The sequence below is a fragment of the Jaculus jaculus genome, chromosome 2, assembly GCF_020740685.1.
Source record: "Jaculus jaculus isolate mJacJac1 chromosome 2, mJacJac1.mat.Y.cur, whole genome shotgun sequence".
NCBI classification, from domain to species: Eukaryota; Metazoa; Chordata; class Mammalia; order Rodentia; family Dipodidae; genus Jaculus; species Jaculus jaculus.
In genome coordinates this window covers 196409989-196426714 of record NC_059103.1, presented here as the reverse complement: position 1 = coordinate 196426714, position 16726 = coordinate 196409989, and the positions used below count along the sequence as shown (strand labels likewise).

General features: G+C 53.4%; 1 protein-coding gene across 1 annotated transcript; it reads right to left on the bottom strand.

Moving 5' to 3' along the window:
* Positions 1–9538: 9538 nt before the first annotated feature.
* On the bottom strand, positions 9539–11083 carry Ly6d (lymphocyte antigen 6 family member D). Its single transcript, XM_004661398.2, has 3 exons — positions 10993–11083; positions 10218–10316; positions 9539–10064 (listed from the first exon to the last, which is right to left on the bottom strand). The coding sequence occupies exons 1-3, from the start codon at positions 11054–11056 to the stop codon at positions 9832–9834; spliced, it is 396 nt and encodes a 131-aa protein (XP_004661455.2). The 5' UTR covers positions 11057–11083; the 3' UTR covers positions 9539–9831.
* Positions 11084–16726: the final 5643 nt, after the last annotated feature.

The following is a 16726-nucleotide window of genomic DNA, read 5'->3' as shown; positions in this document are numbered from 1 at the left end:
GTGTGTGTGTGTGTGTACGTGTGTAGATGGGTGCGAGGCGAGTGTCTACCTCTATTACTCTTCTGCCATATCTCCCCGTGACACAGTCTCTCATTGCTGGAGTAAAAGTCAGTAGCAGAGGCCAGGAAGGTAGAAAGGTTATATGAGGCAGGAAGGAGAGAGGAGGGATTAAGGGGAAGGTATAATAGATATAAATAGAGGTGCAAAATACAGGCAATATAATGAATGGTCTAAAGAGGGTCAGGGGAGTAGATGGAGGTGAAGAGCGAGCAGGGTTAATAAAAATTTAAGATATGGGCTGGAGAGATGGCTTAGTGGTTAAGCACTTGCCTGTGAAGCCTAAGGACCCCGGTTCAAGGCTCAATTTCCCAGGACCCACATTAGCCAGATGCACAAGGGGGCTCACGTGTCTGGAGTTTGTTTGCAGTGGCTGGAGGCCCTGGCATGCCCATTCTTTCTCTTTCCCCCTCTCTCCCTCTTTCACTCTTGGTCTCTCTCATATAAATAAATAAAAATCTTTATAAAAAATAAAAAAAAATTAAGGGCTGGAGAAATGGCTTAGCGGTTAAGCGTTTGCTTGTGAAGCCTAAGGACCCCAGTTTGAGGCTCAATTCCCCAGGACCCACGTTAGCCAGATGCACAAGAGGGTGCATGTGTCTGGAGTTCATTTGCAGTGGCTGGAGGCTCTGGCACGCCCATTCTCTCTGCCTCTTTCTCTCTCTGTCAGCTGCTCTCAAATAAATAAAAATAAACCAAAAAATTTAAAAAAAATCAAGATGTTATGAATAAGCCATTTAGAATCCTACTTTTTCACTAGATAATCATATATATATGTTGAGAGACAGAGAGAGAATGAGTGAGTTTGGGCAGAAGTATCTTGTGTGGATGAATGATGTTGTACCCAGAAGTCATAGATTATTATTAGAAAAATTTCAGTGCCAGGGTGGGAGCTGTTTGCCAGGGAGGCCCCTGATGCCTCAGAACACTATAAACTCTTGCCAAGACACCTGGTTTCCCACAAGAACTAGATGGTTAAGACCCTACTGCTAAAAGACTTCACATGCTTGACCTGCAGGTCACTGAGAAATCAAGCTGGCCTGAGATGGAATTCTCCTCCCTGCTAACAAGCTGTCAGGATGCTGGAAAGAGCTATGTAGCCTGTTGGTGGGGAAAAGTCATCAACAGTCTTAACCAGCAGCGGACGTAGCAAGCTTTATAGCTACCTACCCAAGACTTGCATGGGGTGGGGGGGGAGAATGACATCAGAATAGAAGAGAAACTATTTGGGAAGAAGGGGTTCAGTGGTGGGGTTGGGAGCTGAGAAAGGTGATGAAATTGGGATATGGTCATGGCATATTGGCTGTTTATGGAAGTTTCCAAACAATGTTAAAAAAGAAATTAATGACAGTAAGATCTGAAAATATGTAGAAATTGGGTGACTACATATTGATAAATAACCTATGAAAAACAGGAGACATAAAACAGGAAATCAGAAAAGACTTCTAGGGTTGGAGAGATGGCTTAGCGGTTACAGCACTGGCCTTCAAAGCCTAAGAAATTATGTTTGAATCTCCAGGTCCCACATAAGCCAGGCGCACAGTGATGCAAGTGTGCAATGTGGCACATGGGCACAAGGGGCACATGCATCTGCAGTTCCTTTGTGATGGCTGATGGCCCTGGTGCGCCCATTGCCCCCCCATCAAATAAATAAATTAAAAAAGAAAATACTTCTAGCAGGTGAGGTGAAGATGGGTCCCATCAAAGCCAGTGAGAGAAACTATAGCAGACCAAGGAGGGAGATTCCACACAAGCGCTGTGTTTGACAAGAAAGGTTTCTGGAAAGAACTTACACCTTGAGAAACTAGAATGAGCAGAGAAAAATCCAAACAAAGTAATAAAAGGATAAAAACAAAAGCAAAAAAGAAATCAATGAAAGAAAAGTTGAGACAATACAAAGGATGGGTATGCAAAAGCTCGTTCTAAAAATGCCCAGGAGGGGACACTGTACTGGTCACACTTGTCCATGATCACACAGAGGACCTGTCATAAGTCAGCCTTGGGTCTCCAGGTGGCTGAATAGAGGGACAGGTGGTTGACTGGGCCTTATGAACTCTGCAAGATGTGCGATCTGGATGGGCAGTCAGGGAGGCTCATTCTGGTGGGCTGGGAGGATCAGGGATTGTGAGCATGGGGTCTGTCTCAGAAAACACAGTAAGCTGCTTCTGTGAGTCCCCTGAAAAGCAACATTTTGTCTACATGTTGGGTCTGGCTGCAAGCAGTGATTTTTGGAAAGACAGAGGGAGAACATTGTCTCTCTGAATCCTGGGTGGATCAGAGGTCTGTCAAGTCCTTCTAATGGGGTCAGTGCCTCCACACTCTAGGGCACTAGGAGAGTATGAGGTGGGAGACTGGAGCCCTGCTCTTTGCTTTCCCCACTGAGGATATCATTGTGCAGGCCTGGAGTCTGGTCTAGGCTCCCCCTGAATAAGTTCCTCCTTTTGCCCCTCATGGAGGTTACTGGGCATAAGAGGCAGGGCTGGTAGCCTCCCATTGGCTTGAGAATCTGGACATATTGACAGGATTGTGGGGGTTCTGATCAGGGTTAGGGTTGGCCAGGCTGGGCCTAAGAGCAGAGAAGGCTGCACAGTGAGATAACATCAAGGCAGCCAGGAGGCAGGAGCGGGGACACATGAAGAGGACAGGTGTGAAGAAGAGGATGGGAGACCCGAGACCATATGACTTTGCTGAGAATCCAGGCGATATCAAAGACATTGTGGCGATATGAAGGCTGGGGTTCTTACCGTAGTGCAGTGTTCCCCCAGTCCTCGTGTGTGATGTGAGACTGTCCCCCAGTCCTCGTGTGTGATATGATCACTGTCCCCCAGTCCTCGTGTGTGATGTGAGACTGTCCCCCAGTCCTCGTGTGTGATATGATCACTGTCCCCCAGTCCTCGTGTGTGATGTGAGACTGTCCCCCAGTCCTCGTGTGTGATGTGAGCACTGTCCCCCAGTCCTCGTGTGTGACGTGAGACTGTCCCCCAGTCCTCGTGTGTGATATGAGCACTGTCCCCCAGTCCTCGTGTGTGATGGGAGACTGTCCCCCAGTCCTCGTGTGTGATGTGAGACTGTCCCCCAGTCTTCGTGTGTGATGTGAGACTGTCCCCCAGTCCTCGTGTGTGACGTGAGACTGTCCCCCAGTCCTCGTGTGTGACGTGAGACTGTCCCCCAGTCCTCGTGTGTGATGTAAGACTGTCCCCCAGTCCTCGTGTGTGATGTGAGACTGTCCCCCAGTCCTCGTGTGTGATATGAGCACTGTCCCCCAGTCCTCGTGTGTGATGTGAGACTGTCCCCCAGTCCTCGTGTGTGATGTGAGACTGTCCCCCAGTCCTCGTGTGTGATGTGAGACTGTCCCCCAGTCCTCGTGTGTGATGTGAGACTGTCCCCCAGTCCTCGTGTGTGATGTGAGACTGTCCCCCAGTCCTCGTGTGTGATATGAGCACTGTTCCCCAGTCCTCGTGTGTGATGTGAGACTGTCCCCCAGTCCTCGTGTGTGACGTGAGACTGTCCCCCAGTCCTCGTGTGTGACGTGAGACTGTCCCCCAGTCCTCGTGTGTGATGTGAGACTGTCCCCCAGTCCTCGTGTGTGATGTGAGACTGTCCCCCAGTCCTCGTGTGTGATATGATCACTGTTCCCCAGTCCTCGTGTGTGATGTGAGACTGTCCCCCAGTCCTCGTGTGTGATGTGAGCACTGTCCCCCAGTCCTCGAGTGTGATGTGAGACTGTCCCCCAGTCCTCGTGTGTGATGTGAGACTGTCCCCCAGTCCTCGTGTGTGATGTGATCACTGTCCCCCAGTCCTTGTGTGTGATGTGAGACTGTCCCCCAGTCCTCGTGTGTGATATGATCACTGTCCCCCAGTCCTCGTGTGTGATGTGAGACTGTCCCCCAGTCCTCGTGTGTGACGTGAGACTGTCCCCCAGTCCTCGTGTGTGATATGATCACTGTCCCCCAGTCCTCGTGTGTGATATGATCACTGTCCCCCAGTCCTCGTGTGTGATGTGAGACTGTCCCCCAGTCCTCGTGTGTGATATGAGACTGTCCCCCAGTCCTCGTGTGTGATATGATCACTGTCCCCCAGTCCTCGTGTGTGATGTGATCACTGTCCCCCAGTCCTCGTGTGTGATGTGAGCACTGTCCCCCAGTCCTCGTGTGTGATGTGATCACTGTCCCCCAGTCCTCGTGTGTGATATGATCACTGTCCCCCAGTCCTCGTGTGTGATATGAGCACTGTCCCCCAGTCCTCGTGTGTGATATGATCACTGTCCCCCAGTCCTCGTGTGTGATGTGATCACTGTCCCCCAGTCCTCGTGTGTGATATGATCACTGTCCCCCAGTCCTCGTGTGTGATATGATCACTGTCCCCCAGTCCTCGTGTGTGATATGAGCACTGTCCCCCAGTCCTCGTGTGTGATGTGAGACTGTCCCCCAGTCCTCGAGTGTGATGTGAGCACTGTCCCCCAGTCCTCGTGTGTGATGTGAGACTGTCCCCCAGTCCTCGTGTGTGATATGAGCACTGTCCCCCAGTCCTCGTGTGTGATGTGAGCACTGTCCCCCAGTCCTCGTGTGTGATATGATCACTGTCCCCCAGTCCTCGAGTGTGATGTGAGACTGTCCCCCAGTCCTCGTGTGTGATGTGAGCACTGTTCCCCAGTCCTCGTGTGTGATATGAGACTGTCCCCCAGTCCTCGTGTGTGATGTGATCACTGTCCCCCAGTCCTCGTGTGTGATGTGAGCACTGTCCCCCAGTCCTCGTGTGTGATATGATCACTGTCCCCCAGTCCTTGTGTGTGATGTGAGACTGTCCCCCAGTCCTCGAGTGTGATGTGAGCACTGTCCACCAGTCCTTGTGTGTGATGTGAGCACTGTCCCCCAGTCCTCGTGTGTGATGTGAGACTGTCCCCCAGTCCTCGTGTGTGATGTGAGACTGTCCCCCAGTCCTCGAGTGTGATGTGAGCACTGTCCACCAGTCCTCGTGTGTGATGTGAGCACTGTCCCCCAGTCCTCGTGTGTGATGTGATCACTGTCCCCCAGTCCTCCTGTGTGATGTGAGACTGTCCCCCAGTCCTCGTGTGTGATGTGAGACTGTCCCCCAGTCCTCGTGTGTGATGTGAGACTGTCCCCCAGTCCTCGTGTGTGATGTGAGACTGTCCCCCAGTCCTCGTGTGTGATATGAGACTGTCCCCCAGTCCTCGTGTGTGATGTGAGACTGTCCCCCAGTCCTCGTGTGTGATATGAGACTGTCCCCCAGTCCTCGTGTGTGATATGATCACTGTCCCCCAGTCCTCGTGTGTGATATGAGACTGTCCCCCAGTCCTCGTGTGTGATGTGAGCACTGTCCCCCAGTCCTCGTGTGTGATGTGAGCACTGTCCCCCAGTCCTCGTGTGTGATGTGAGCACTGTCCCCAGTCCTCGTGTGTGATGTGAGCACTGTCCCCCAGTCCTCGTGTGTGATATGATCACTGTCCCCCAGTCCTCGAGTGTGATGTGAGACTGTCCCCCAGTCCTCGTGTGTGATATGAGACTGTCCCCCAGTCCTCGAGTGTGATGTGAGACTGTCCCCCAGTCCTCGTGTGTGATATGAGACTGTCCCCCAGTCCTCGTGTGTGATGTGAGCACTGTTCCCCAGTCCTCGTGTGTGATGTGAGCAGTGTCCCCCAGTCCTCGTGTGTGATGTGAGACTGTCCCCCAGTCCTCGTGTGTGATATGATCACTGTCCCCCAGTCCTCGTGTGTGATGTGAGACTGTCCCCCAGTCCTCGTGTGTGATGTGATCACTGTCCCCCAGTCCTCGTGTGTGATGGGAGACTGTCCCCCAGTCCTCGTGTGTGATGTGATCACTGTCCCCCAGTCCTCGTGTGTGATGTGAGACTCTCCCCCAGTCCTCGTGTGTGATGTGATCACTGTCCCCCAGTCCTCGTGTGTGATGTGAGACTCTCCCCCAGTCCTCGTGTGCGATATGAGCACTGTCCCCCAGTCCTCGTGTGTGTTATGTGCACTGTCCAAACCACTCTTCGTGCTGTGATATGTTCCTTGTCCCTTCCCGCCCTGTCAGATCTTCCCCACGCTGTGCTCCGCTGCCTCTGTGGCCCTTAGGCTGTCACTGCTACTTAAAGCCATACCCAACCCATGTGGTGGTACTCGTTACTCCCCCCATCTGTGACGTGTTGATACTTCATGTGATTTATGCCTACACACCTGCTTCCTCATTGCTGGGGTCGGACCACGTTTCTCTCTGCCAATGGACAGAACCAGTTATAGTGCCCCTTTCCTTCCTCATTGTGGCTCTCCTTGGAGTAGAAATCCTGTGTCCTTGCTGCCCTGGGATATATATGTGTCAGTTTCCTTCTCCCTGACTTGTTTTCCTCACATAGAAATGGTTAGGGCTGCGACCTGGCTTCCCCTGGACCTTTTCTCTGCTTTCCTTCCTTCTTCTGGTGGCTTCCTGTGCCTGCGCTATCTCAGGGCCACTGCTGAAAAGCGGTAGCGAGTGTGGCCAGGTGCCTTGTGGAATGAAGTCTTTGGTGGCCATTACCTTCAAAAGCCACACTCTACAATATCAAGCTACCATCAATCATGGGGTATAAGAGGGCCTACACCTATCATACTGCCTATCAAAAAAGTAAGTGTTATCTCAATTTTCCGGGTGCTATCTTACTCTCCGTTGGAGAATCTGCTTCTCTTTTCCAGATAGATGCAGATCATAAGAAGAGAGCTGCCCCAACATACCTCAAAAGGAGCCCAACTGTCACTACGGCAACTGGCGAAACAAGCAAGGGTGATGTTTTCCTGTGAACTGGATACCAGCACAAGGGGGAAGGAGACCAACACAGAGAAGAATCAATGCCTACCAAATCAGAGAGCCAGAGCCTCAGAGGCCCCCAATAACTCAGCACTGAAGCAGACCAAAAATGAACCCAACATGGCTCAGGGAAATTTTGCGGAAGATGGGGCGGAAAGAATGTCAGAGCCACATGTTGGGTCATGATTTGCAGAGACATTTATCATACCAATAACTGGGGGCTAACTCCACAATGCAAGACCCATTTTCATCAACAAGGAGGGTCCAATGGGAGGGGGTAGATCACAGATGAGCCTAAACAAGGGTACCAAACTGCCTGTATTTACTGAAAAGAAAACTAATAAATTAAATTAAAAAAAAAAAAAGCCAGGCTCTTCAGGCCACCAGGACACCAGACCTGGCTCAAGAGCTCCAGAGCTGGCAGACTTGGGGAGCACCTGGACCATGGGTGGGGCCCAGTGCTCCGGAGAGTGTTCCTGATTTGTGAGATTGGGGCACAGTCTTTCCAGTCTTTCCTTCTCCTCTCTCACCCATGGTAGGTGAACGCCCTGCCCTGGCTTGGTGAGAGTGGCAGGCTCCGTGGCAAACCAGCTCTTATCACACAGCAGCAGTGAGACCTGGGTGTGGTGCTGAGATCCTGTGTAGATTGGAAACCCTGGCTTCAGGAGGCTGAGAACCTTATTCGGTGGCACCCACTGGGGACCTGGAAGTGGGACCGAGCACAGAAAAGGGGATTTACAGAGTGGAGGCAGCCCAGCTCACCCCAGACTGTGCCTGCCTGGCATGCTTTGGACTCAGCATTGGGTCTCTGTGATGGCCCAGGATCTCAGAGGAGGTAAGGTAAGAGTGAATGCCACCCAGGTCACACTCCACCTCTGCCAGCCTCCAGGCCAATGCCCCTGTACTGGTGCCATTGTGGTCAGAGGGTTCAGTTCAGGGTATCGGTGAGGTGCATGAAGATCAGGTAGTCAGATAGAGGGAACCAGAAGAGATGTCACAGGCTTGCTTCAGCAGAACTGGGATTTCGTGTCCCTACTCAGGTGTGCTCGCCTCTTCCTGAGCCAGTCCCCTGGGTTCAGACTAATCAGCCCCCTTCCCTCTCTCTCACCTGAGCCTGAGGGCAAAGCCAACTGCAATGGAATTATTTGCAGAGACTTGGGGCAATTTACACTACTCCCCTTCCTTTCACTTCATTTCAGTGAGACCATGCCTCCCCAGCTTGGGCAGTCTGCCTTACCTTTTAAGGGTTTTATTTATTTATTTATTTTTAAAATTTATTTATTTATTTGAGAGCGACAGACACAGAGAGAAAGACAGATAGAGGGAGAGAGAGAATGGGCGCGCCAGGGCTTCCAGCCTCTGCAAACGAACTCCAGACGCGTGCGCCCCCTTGTGCATCTGGCTAACGTGGGACCTGGGGAACCGAGCCTCGAACCAGGGTCCTTAGGCTTCACAGGCAAGCGCTTAACCGCTAAGCCATCTCTCCAGCCCAGGGTTTTATTTATTTGATTGTTTGTTTTTCGAGGTAGGTTCTCCCTCTCACCCAGGCTGACCTGGAATTCACTCTGTTGACTCAGGGTAGCCTCAAACTCACAGAGATTCTCCTACTTGGTCTCCCACATGCTGGGATTAAAGGCGTGCACTTTTTCAGTTCTGGCCTTTTTTCATTTCCCTAAAGCCCTTTTCACATCTCCCTCCATCCCATACTCAGCATTCCATGTGGGCTCAGGCCACATGGGGGTATCCAGCCCCCTCCCTTGATTCACAGACTCCCCTGATAAAACCAATAGTCTATAATCTTGGCTTCTCAGTCTGTTTGTTTCAATTCTTTGTTAAAAATAGATAAGAGAAAACAGGGTTTGGAGTTCGAGAACTCTTCGTGAACCCCCAAACTCCTATTACGAAGGGAAGCGGGAGGGAAGAAGAACATGCACAGGCGCGTGTGGCCCCTCTTCAGCAGTCACCCTTCCACCATATGCAAGGGGGGGCTGAACGGGGCTGTCCTGTGCCCACCCCAAGGGGCCTCAAGAGTGGTTGTTGCGGGGAGGAGTGGGTTGGCCTGTTCCCCAGGACAAGGGAAGGCTGTGTGTTTTGGCATCTTCTGAGGACCTTGACCTCACACCCTCACATTCAGGAAACTGCCCAAACCCCCGGCAGTGGGCAAGAGCTTAAGAAGACCTGGATGCTGGACCTCTGGGGGCTGTGTTCTGCACAGGCCCCTCCAGGCCTTTGGGCCTCTCACCAGACCTTGTCCTGAGTCATACTTCCACCGTGCTCCCCCTGGGTGGACTTCTGAGGAGGGGTCAGTCCCGGGGGCTGCACTTGCCTTGAGGCTTAGCTGTGGACAGTCAGTGTCCTAGTAGCCCAAAGAATGGGAACCAGGATGTCAGGGGCTGGATCTGCGAGAGGTACCCCCTCCTCATGCAGCAGGCATCTGAGAGATGCCTCCAAGCCCTCCACCCCGCTTTACCCAGGCCTCACCCCATGTTTGGGCTAGAGGAACTGCTGGACACCCACCCTCTAAGAGAGGGGCATGAGGGAGAAGCTGCCCCTCCCAGGATGGATATGCCTTCCAGGCCACGTGCCAGGTGCCACTGCATGCTGCCAAGGCGGGTCCGTGGTGACCAATGCTGGAAAATCCACGAGATGCCTGCCCCATCCTCTCTACACCACGGCCACAATATTTTTCAATCATTTATTTCTTTGCACAAGTTCAAGTAGAAAAATAAATGGAATGAATACAAAATCAGAAGAGACTGAGCCTCTCTGTCCCCTCCCCGCCACGCCAGTCCTCTCCCTCTGCTGGGGCAGGAATTGAGTCATCAGCTCTCCAGGCCACCAGGATCTGACTCCAGCTTTCGGAGGCAGCCCCCAGCTTCAGCATCTGGTTCCTCCATCATGGCTACGTGGGAGGCTGTGGACCCCCCAAGAACCGGAAGGGCAGGGGCAAGCAAGGGTACATCTGGGGTGAGTGTCACAGGCTGGGGACCATGAGGATAAGGAGGCCTAGGGTGAGCGCCAGGCCTAGGGTGGCGCTGCTGAGCAGGGTGCGTGCAGGCGCAGCACTGCTTAGCTTCTCGTTGCACAGGTCTCCCTGGCAGCACTGGGTGAAGCCGGAGCCGCTGCTGACCTGGCCGTGCTGGCTGTAGTCAGAGGTGCAGGAGTCTGCGCAGTCCTTCTTCACCAGGTTCCCTGCCAGAGGCTCCACTGCACACGAGAGGGGCAAGGGCATCACCACACGACCCCGACCGCTTACAGCACCCTCCGCTTTAGACATGGTTGCTGCTGTGACTCAACCATCACCAGCGTCACGCTTGGGGCCAGACCCCCCGGGCCCCAGGCACGGGGACTGCCACTTACCTGTGGTCATGGTTTTGCAATAACGGGAGCTGGCCGGGCAGGTCTGGGGTTGCTTGCAGTTGGTGGTACTACTGCACACGTGGCAGCGGAGTGCCCAGGCTGGGGGAGGAGGGGTCAGGAGCAAGTCAGGCAAAGGCCCCACCATGACAGCCTGCCGCCTCCCCTGCCCTAGGCAGGTGCCGCACCCCTAGCCCTAGAACCCCATGAGGTCCCTGTTCTGTGCTCAGATCAGGAGGGGTGTCAGGGCCCCAGTGCTCTGGAACCTTCTCCAGGTCACCTCTGGGGGGAGGTACGGAAGATGAGGGAGCACGGAGCAACTCTGGGGTTTGGCTAAGGACCCAGCCACCCCCATCCTGACCATCTGAGCTCTAGAAACTGAGCCAGGCCAGGTGCTTAGCATGGCTGCCTGTAACTGGATGGGGAGGGACTTGGTACCCCAGGGCTGCTCAAGACTGAGGAGGAGGACCTGGGAGCAAGGGAGGTCTCTTAAGACGGCTTTGGCTCTCCCCCATCAAACTATGAATCCACAAGACAATGCTAAAAATCCCTGATTCAGCAGTGAGGCAAGTCCATGATTCCCGTGAGGTTAGATGAAGGTTCCCGGTGGTTTACATTCTAAGAGGCAAGCATCCCACTATGTCAGCATTCTCGGAGACAATTCCAGCTCCCAGCTTCTGGTGACCTTCCGTCAGGCCCAGACTGTCTGGGGCTGAGGTGTCTTGCACATAGGACAAAGCTACCCTCCCTTGCCTAACCCAAAAGTCCAGACTCTCACCTGGGCTGGTGGCCACAGCTAGGGCAACGAGGAACAGCAGGGCCGCGTTCTTCCCAAGCATCATGAGGAAGTCGTGGGGCCCTCCTCTCCCCAGGCCTTATAGCTGGAGCAGGAGGCGTGGGAGGAGCAGGGCGGGGCTGGCAGGGGCCTGCGAGAAGGGCCTACGCCACCCTTCCTGGCCACTCCCAGTATGCCCATCTCTTGCCCGCTGGAGGGTCTGAGGCTCCCGGCCCCCTCCTCTCTGCACCCGACTCTGAGAAGGGCTGGCAGTGGACAGTGGCCTCCCAGTCTGTCTCAGTTCCTGGCTCTGCCGCGGAGTCTCCAACTGTGCTTCGTATCTCAGCTCTGCTGTTTCCTGTCTGTCTGTCCCTGAGTCTCTTTGTCACTTTCCTTTCTCCCCACCCGCAGGTGGCTTCGTCCAGTTACAGCCTGTATGGAGGCATAGAGCCTGCCATCCTCTGCTCTGGACTCAGGGGTACTAGCTCAACCCAGGGGAGCCTTGGAGCAAGAAACCTCCAGGGCCGGGTGTGGTGGCGCACGCCTTTAATCCCGGCACTCAGGAGGTGGAGGTAGGAGGATCACCGTGAGTTCAAGGCCACCCTGAGACTCCATAGTGAATTCCAGGTCAGCCTGGGCTAGAGTGAGACGCTACATTAAAAAAACCAAAAAAAAAAAAAAAAAAAAAAAAAAAGAAAAAAAGAAAAAGAAACCTCCAGGAGGAAAGAGTTTTTGCTGAAGTGTGAGGACATGGGGCTGGCTATGGGACTTGGTGGCAGGGGAGGGTAGCAGGGGCCTGTGTGCTTGCTGAGTGTGTCTAGATGGGGGACATGGAGACCCCGGGCCATGGGGGTCTTGGCTCTCCTTGGGTGGGGAGAAGGGCTGATGGGTTGGGGACAGGCTGTGGGTACCAGGGCGTGGGCACTCATTGTTAGGGAGACATGATTTCCCTCACTGCAGAGCCCCTTGCTCCATGCCCATAGAGACCCCTGCCCCCTGCAGACAGCAGAGTTCTAACAATGCCATCCCCCTGCCTCTGTGGCTTGGTCCCACAGCTCAGAGCTCCTGTGCGATGGCCCCAGCAGTTACTAGCTTGGTCTTCTAGCAGAGTAAGCCAAGCTCCATCTTCACTCACAGGGGAGAGCCTTTCCCCTTGACTCCATGGTTCCAGGGTGTTTTTTTTTTTTTGAGTTTTCAAGGTAGGGTCTCACTATAACTCAGGCTGAGCTGGAACTCACTTTGTAGAAGGCTGGCCTCAAATTCATAGTAATCCAGTTACCTCTACCTCCTTAGTGCTGGGACCAAAGGCGTGTGCCACCACACTGGGCTTCAGTTTTGATAGGGACAGAGACTGCCCTCCTTGCTGCTGGCTCTGTCTCTCCAGCTGAAAGCGTGGTGGGCCCTACAGAGCCTTCCTTGTGCCTGTTCCCTGAGTTGGGGAGCAGGCTGTCAAAAAATTGGCTGGCCACCTATACAGAGAAACCCTAAGTCCATCCCGTCAGCATCCCTACAGAGCAGGTGGCCGTTAAAGGTGGTCAGGTCAGGGCCTGCTTCACAGAAGTGGACTTGGGGCTCTTGGAGCCCCCCCCCCCCGAGACTCTGGGCCAGTCAGATCTAGCCAAAGGCCTCAGGGCCTTCTGCCCTGTCTGCCCGGGGCTAGCTCTTTCACTGGGGCCAAGTCATGGTCATCTGCTGGGGTCAGAGGTCGTACTGCCTGGGAACCATGGTTTGTTTTTCCAGGAGCTAGTGCCAGGGCCTAGCAGGACCTGCCTGAAGGCAGAGGATCACATGGCGGTGCTTTTGGGAGGGGTGCTGGTCAGAGCCCTTGAAGCAGTCCCGCCTCTTCTTCCCATGCCTAGTTAGGGGCCCTGTCATGCTGGCTGGCACCCAGCTCCTGGAGGCTTGCTTGTTTAGGGAGCTGGAATGTCATGTCACAGGCCTGGAATTCAGAGCCTATGTCTCCCTAGAAAGTTACACCCAGCTTCAGGGCTGTCTGCATACATCAGCCACAGAGGGATCATGGGTGGGCGGAGGGGGAGGGGCATTCGGAGCCTTGGGAAAAGAACTTGGGGCTCTGTGGCAGGGCGGGATGGTGAGGATGGCGGGTGGGAGAAAGATGACTCACTGGGGAAGTTTGGGAAGCTGCTGGAAAAACGGGTTTGGAACTCCCCTGAGCCTGCAGAGCTGGAGGGTCCAGGATGCTGGGCAGACGAGGAGTGCACCACAGGCCCAGCACCCACACCCAAGCTCTGCCCACCTGCCTGTCCCCAGAGGTATCGGGCTTCCCAGAAGTGTTGGGTCCTGGAGCCTGTGGTGGCAGCTGGGGTCCACATCCATGGTAGAGTGGGAATGTCTTTGTCACTGCCGGGACAGAGATGTGAAACAGTCACAGACTAAGTCTGCTCTCGGGAAAGTGTGTCGTTCTGGCGGCAGGAGTGCGTGGAGTCTGGGCGCTTCAGGGCAGTGTGGTCAGCCAGGGCCTTGGAGGTGAGGCCCCGCCGAGAACTCGGAGGCAGTTTGGGATGGACTGGGGGTAAAAACCATCATGTCCATTATATCTGCTCTTAGCACCCGCCCTCCCTTGTAGAGAGAGCATGGGGTCTTCCAGGCCATTTATAGCCCCAAGACCTGACTTAGTCCTTCAGGATTCTGGCAGCAGAATGGTGCCCAGGGAGCGCAAGGAAGGGCCCAGGGCAGGCATTGCCATCACCCGTCCCTCAGGCCTGTCCGCTCCCTGACCCTGGCAGGCTGGCCAGGAAGTTGAGGGACAAGCCTGGACCTCTATCTAGAGCAGAAGTTCCCTCTCCCCTTGCATTCATGTGGGTGCTGTTCAGCTCACAGGGGCAGCAAGAGGTGCAAAGGTGAAGTATTTGTGTCAGCGCAGCACAGCGTAACATTGCAGGTTTTCTGAAAGTGCAGCCCTGGCTCTTGGCTTGAGGAGGTCACCAGATGAACAGTCAAGCCCCTGGGCTAGAAGTGGCCAAAACCTTTGAAGCACAAAGAGGAGCCACAATACTATTCTTCTTCTTCTTCTTTTTTTTTTTTTTTGGTTTTTCAAGGTAGGGTCTCACTCTAGCCCAGGCTGACCTGGAATTCACCATGGAGTCTCAAGGTGGCCTCAAACTCATGGCAATCCTCCTACCTCTGCCTCCCGAGTGCTGGGATTAAAGGCATGTGCCACCACATAGTACTATTCTAAACCTCGATGAACATCCCTCTTTTATTTTATTTTGTTTTTATTTGTTTATTTTAGAGGGAGAGAGAGAGAGGTAATTGGTGCATCAGGGCCTCCAGCCACTGCAAATGAACTCCAGATGCGTGTGCCACCTGGTATATCTGGCTTACATGGGTCCTGGGAAATCGAACCTGGGTCCTTTGGCCTTGCAGACAAGTACCTTAACTACTAAGCCATCTCTTCAACTCAAGTGTCCCTCTTTCATTCCATGATATTTCATAAATACTACCTTACTCCAGGCACTGTGACTATGAGGCAGCCTGAGAGAGGAGAAAGGCAGGGCCAGCTCTCAGGGAACCACATAAGCCAGAGAGGGGACACAGACAACCTGTGACTCCGTGGGTACACTGCATGAGTGGGATGATTGGGACACTGGGGCACATTAGACTAAGTGGAGTCCTCTAAGCTGGGACCTGAGGGTAGTTTCCATCAGCTGGTGGAACAAGACATCAGGGCCTGGCTTCATGTCCCACCACGCCCTTGTTCTGCCTCTTTCCTTGGCAAGGCCAGGCGAATGTTTTGTGAGTCAGGCAGCAAACGAGATTGTTTGCCTGGAGCCAGTTCTGTCCTCAGTCGCAGAGGTAGGGCCTCAGATGATACAGAGAGGGGCAGGGCCTTAGCCAGCATTGTCTAGTGAGCGGATCCATAGCTGGGCCTGGCCTCTAGGCCCAGGGCTCTTCCTCCACACCCTTGATGCATGGAGCCACTGCCCTAGAACATGGGCTTTGCTCACCTGTTTCTCAGGACCTGGCATAGCTCCATCTACGCCTTAGATCATTCTCGGGGACTCTGGTTACCAGCACCTGTTCTCTATCCATACCTTCCCCCACCACTCATTGACCCATCCATTCATTCATCCATGTATCCATGTGGCCATTCATCTAGCCATTGTTTATTCACCCTCATCTATCCATCCATCATTTATCCATCCACTCACTCATCCATCCCTTCATTCCTCAATGCACCCACCCTCCTCCCACCCATTCGCCTATGTACCCACCTATTCTCCCCCTCCACCCCACCCACCCTTCATCCATTCTCTAGCCAGCCACCCACTCATCCACTGATCCGTTCACCCACATACCCATCCATTCTCTACCCACCCACCACCATACCCCTCTGTCCATCTATCTATCTATCCCATAAATATGATTTTGAGAATACTAGACATGCTTGTGTCACTGTGCTGGATAACATGCAAGAACACAGATGGGGGCTGGAGAGATGGCTTAGTGGTTCAGTTGCTTGCCTGTGAAACCTAAGGACCCACGTTCAACTGTCCAGGTCCCACGTAAGCCAGACATACAAAGTGATGCAAGCACACAAGGTCACACATGCACACAAGGGGGCGCACAGGTATGGAATTTGATTGCAGTGACTGGAGGCCCTGGCATGCCAATTCTCTCTCTTGCTGTCTCTCTCTCTCTAATTTTTTTTTTTTAAAAAAAGGTGGCTCACGCCTTTAATCCCAGCACTGAGGAGGTAGAGGTGGGAGAATCACCATGAGTTCGAGGCTTCCCTGAGACTACATAGTGAGTTCCAGGTTAGCCTGGGCTCGAGTGAGACCCTACCTCAAACAAACAAACAAACATAAAAGAATGCAATGGGAATAAGGTACATTCCCAACCTTACAGGGCAGCATTTTCAGGTCTCCATTCAGCAAAGATAGTGAAGTGTATTTTGAGATGTTGGGTATGAAGAGAGCCTAAGAAGACAAGGAGATCTGAGCAGGGCGTGATGAGGCTGTGTGAGAACCTATGGTCCGGGAAGAACGGGACCACGGGAAAAGGCACGGGATGAATTACGCTGATGGGATGTTTCCCTTAGCTGAAGGGTTCCCTGAGATGACGAGTCCTTACCTGTGCCCCACCTCAGGACAGGCTACTGACTCCTTGTAATCCTCTCAGAGTCATTGTGGAGTTCCGGCCTCACTCACGGGCCCTCCTCTGTGAGTCAATACAGACATGCTCCAACTGCCCTCCCAGAAGTCCCAGAAGGACGGGCACTTGGTGGTCTGCAGCAGCTCCGCCTGCGAACACTGTCCGCAGCCTGGGTCCTCACAGTGTGCTTTGCTGTCCTGGGGACCCAGCAGTCCCAGCAACGCGTCTGCTTGGTCAGTCCTCCCCTCTCTTTTACCCTGACAAGAGAAACGTGATGCTTCAGGCAGGAACTGGGGTTCATGGAGGGCAGCTGTGGGACTTGGGACACTTAGGCTTGGACATGGTCTTTTTAAAGTGTATATGATAACTTCAGGACTGGGCCAGGACTTGGGGGGGGGGGGCTGTCAGGAGCCATTGGGCTGGCCTTGAATCTGTAGCATTGGGCTGTGTGGCAATAACACTTTTGCACTGGCAAGTAAGCAAGTAAATTCAGCATTTCTGGCAAGAGCTGACCGATCCTTTAACTCTTGTGCTTATATGAGGAAGTTATTGCTGGGAAAGAGAGTTTGTCTATCTCCCAATCTTTGAATAACTTTTGCACCCAGATGTGGTTGAGGTGCGT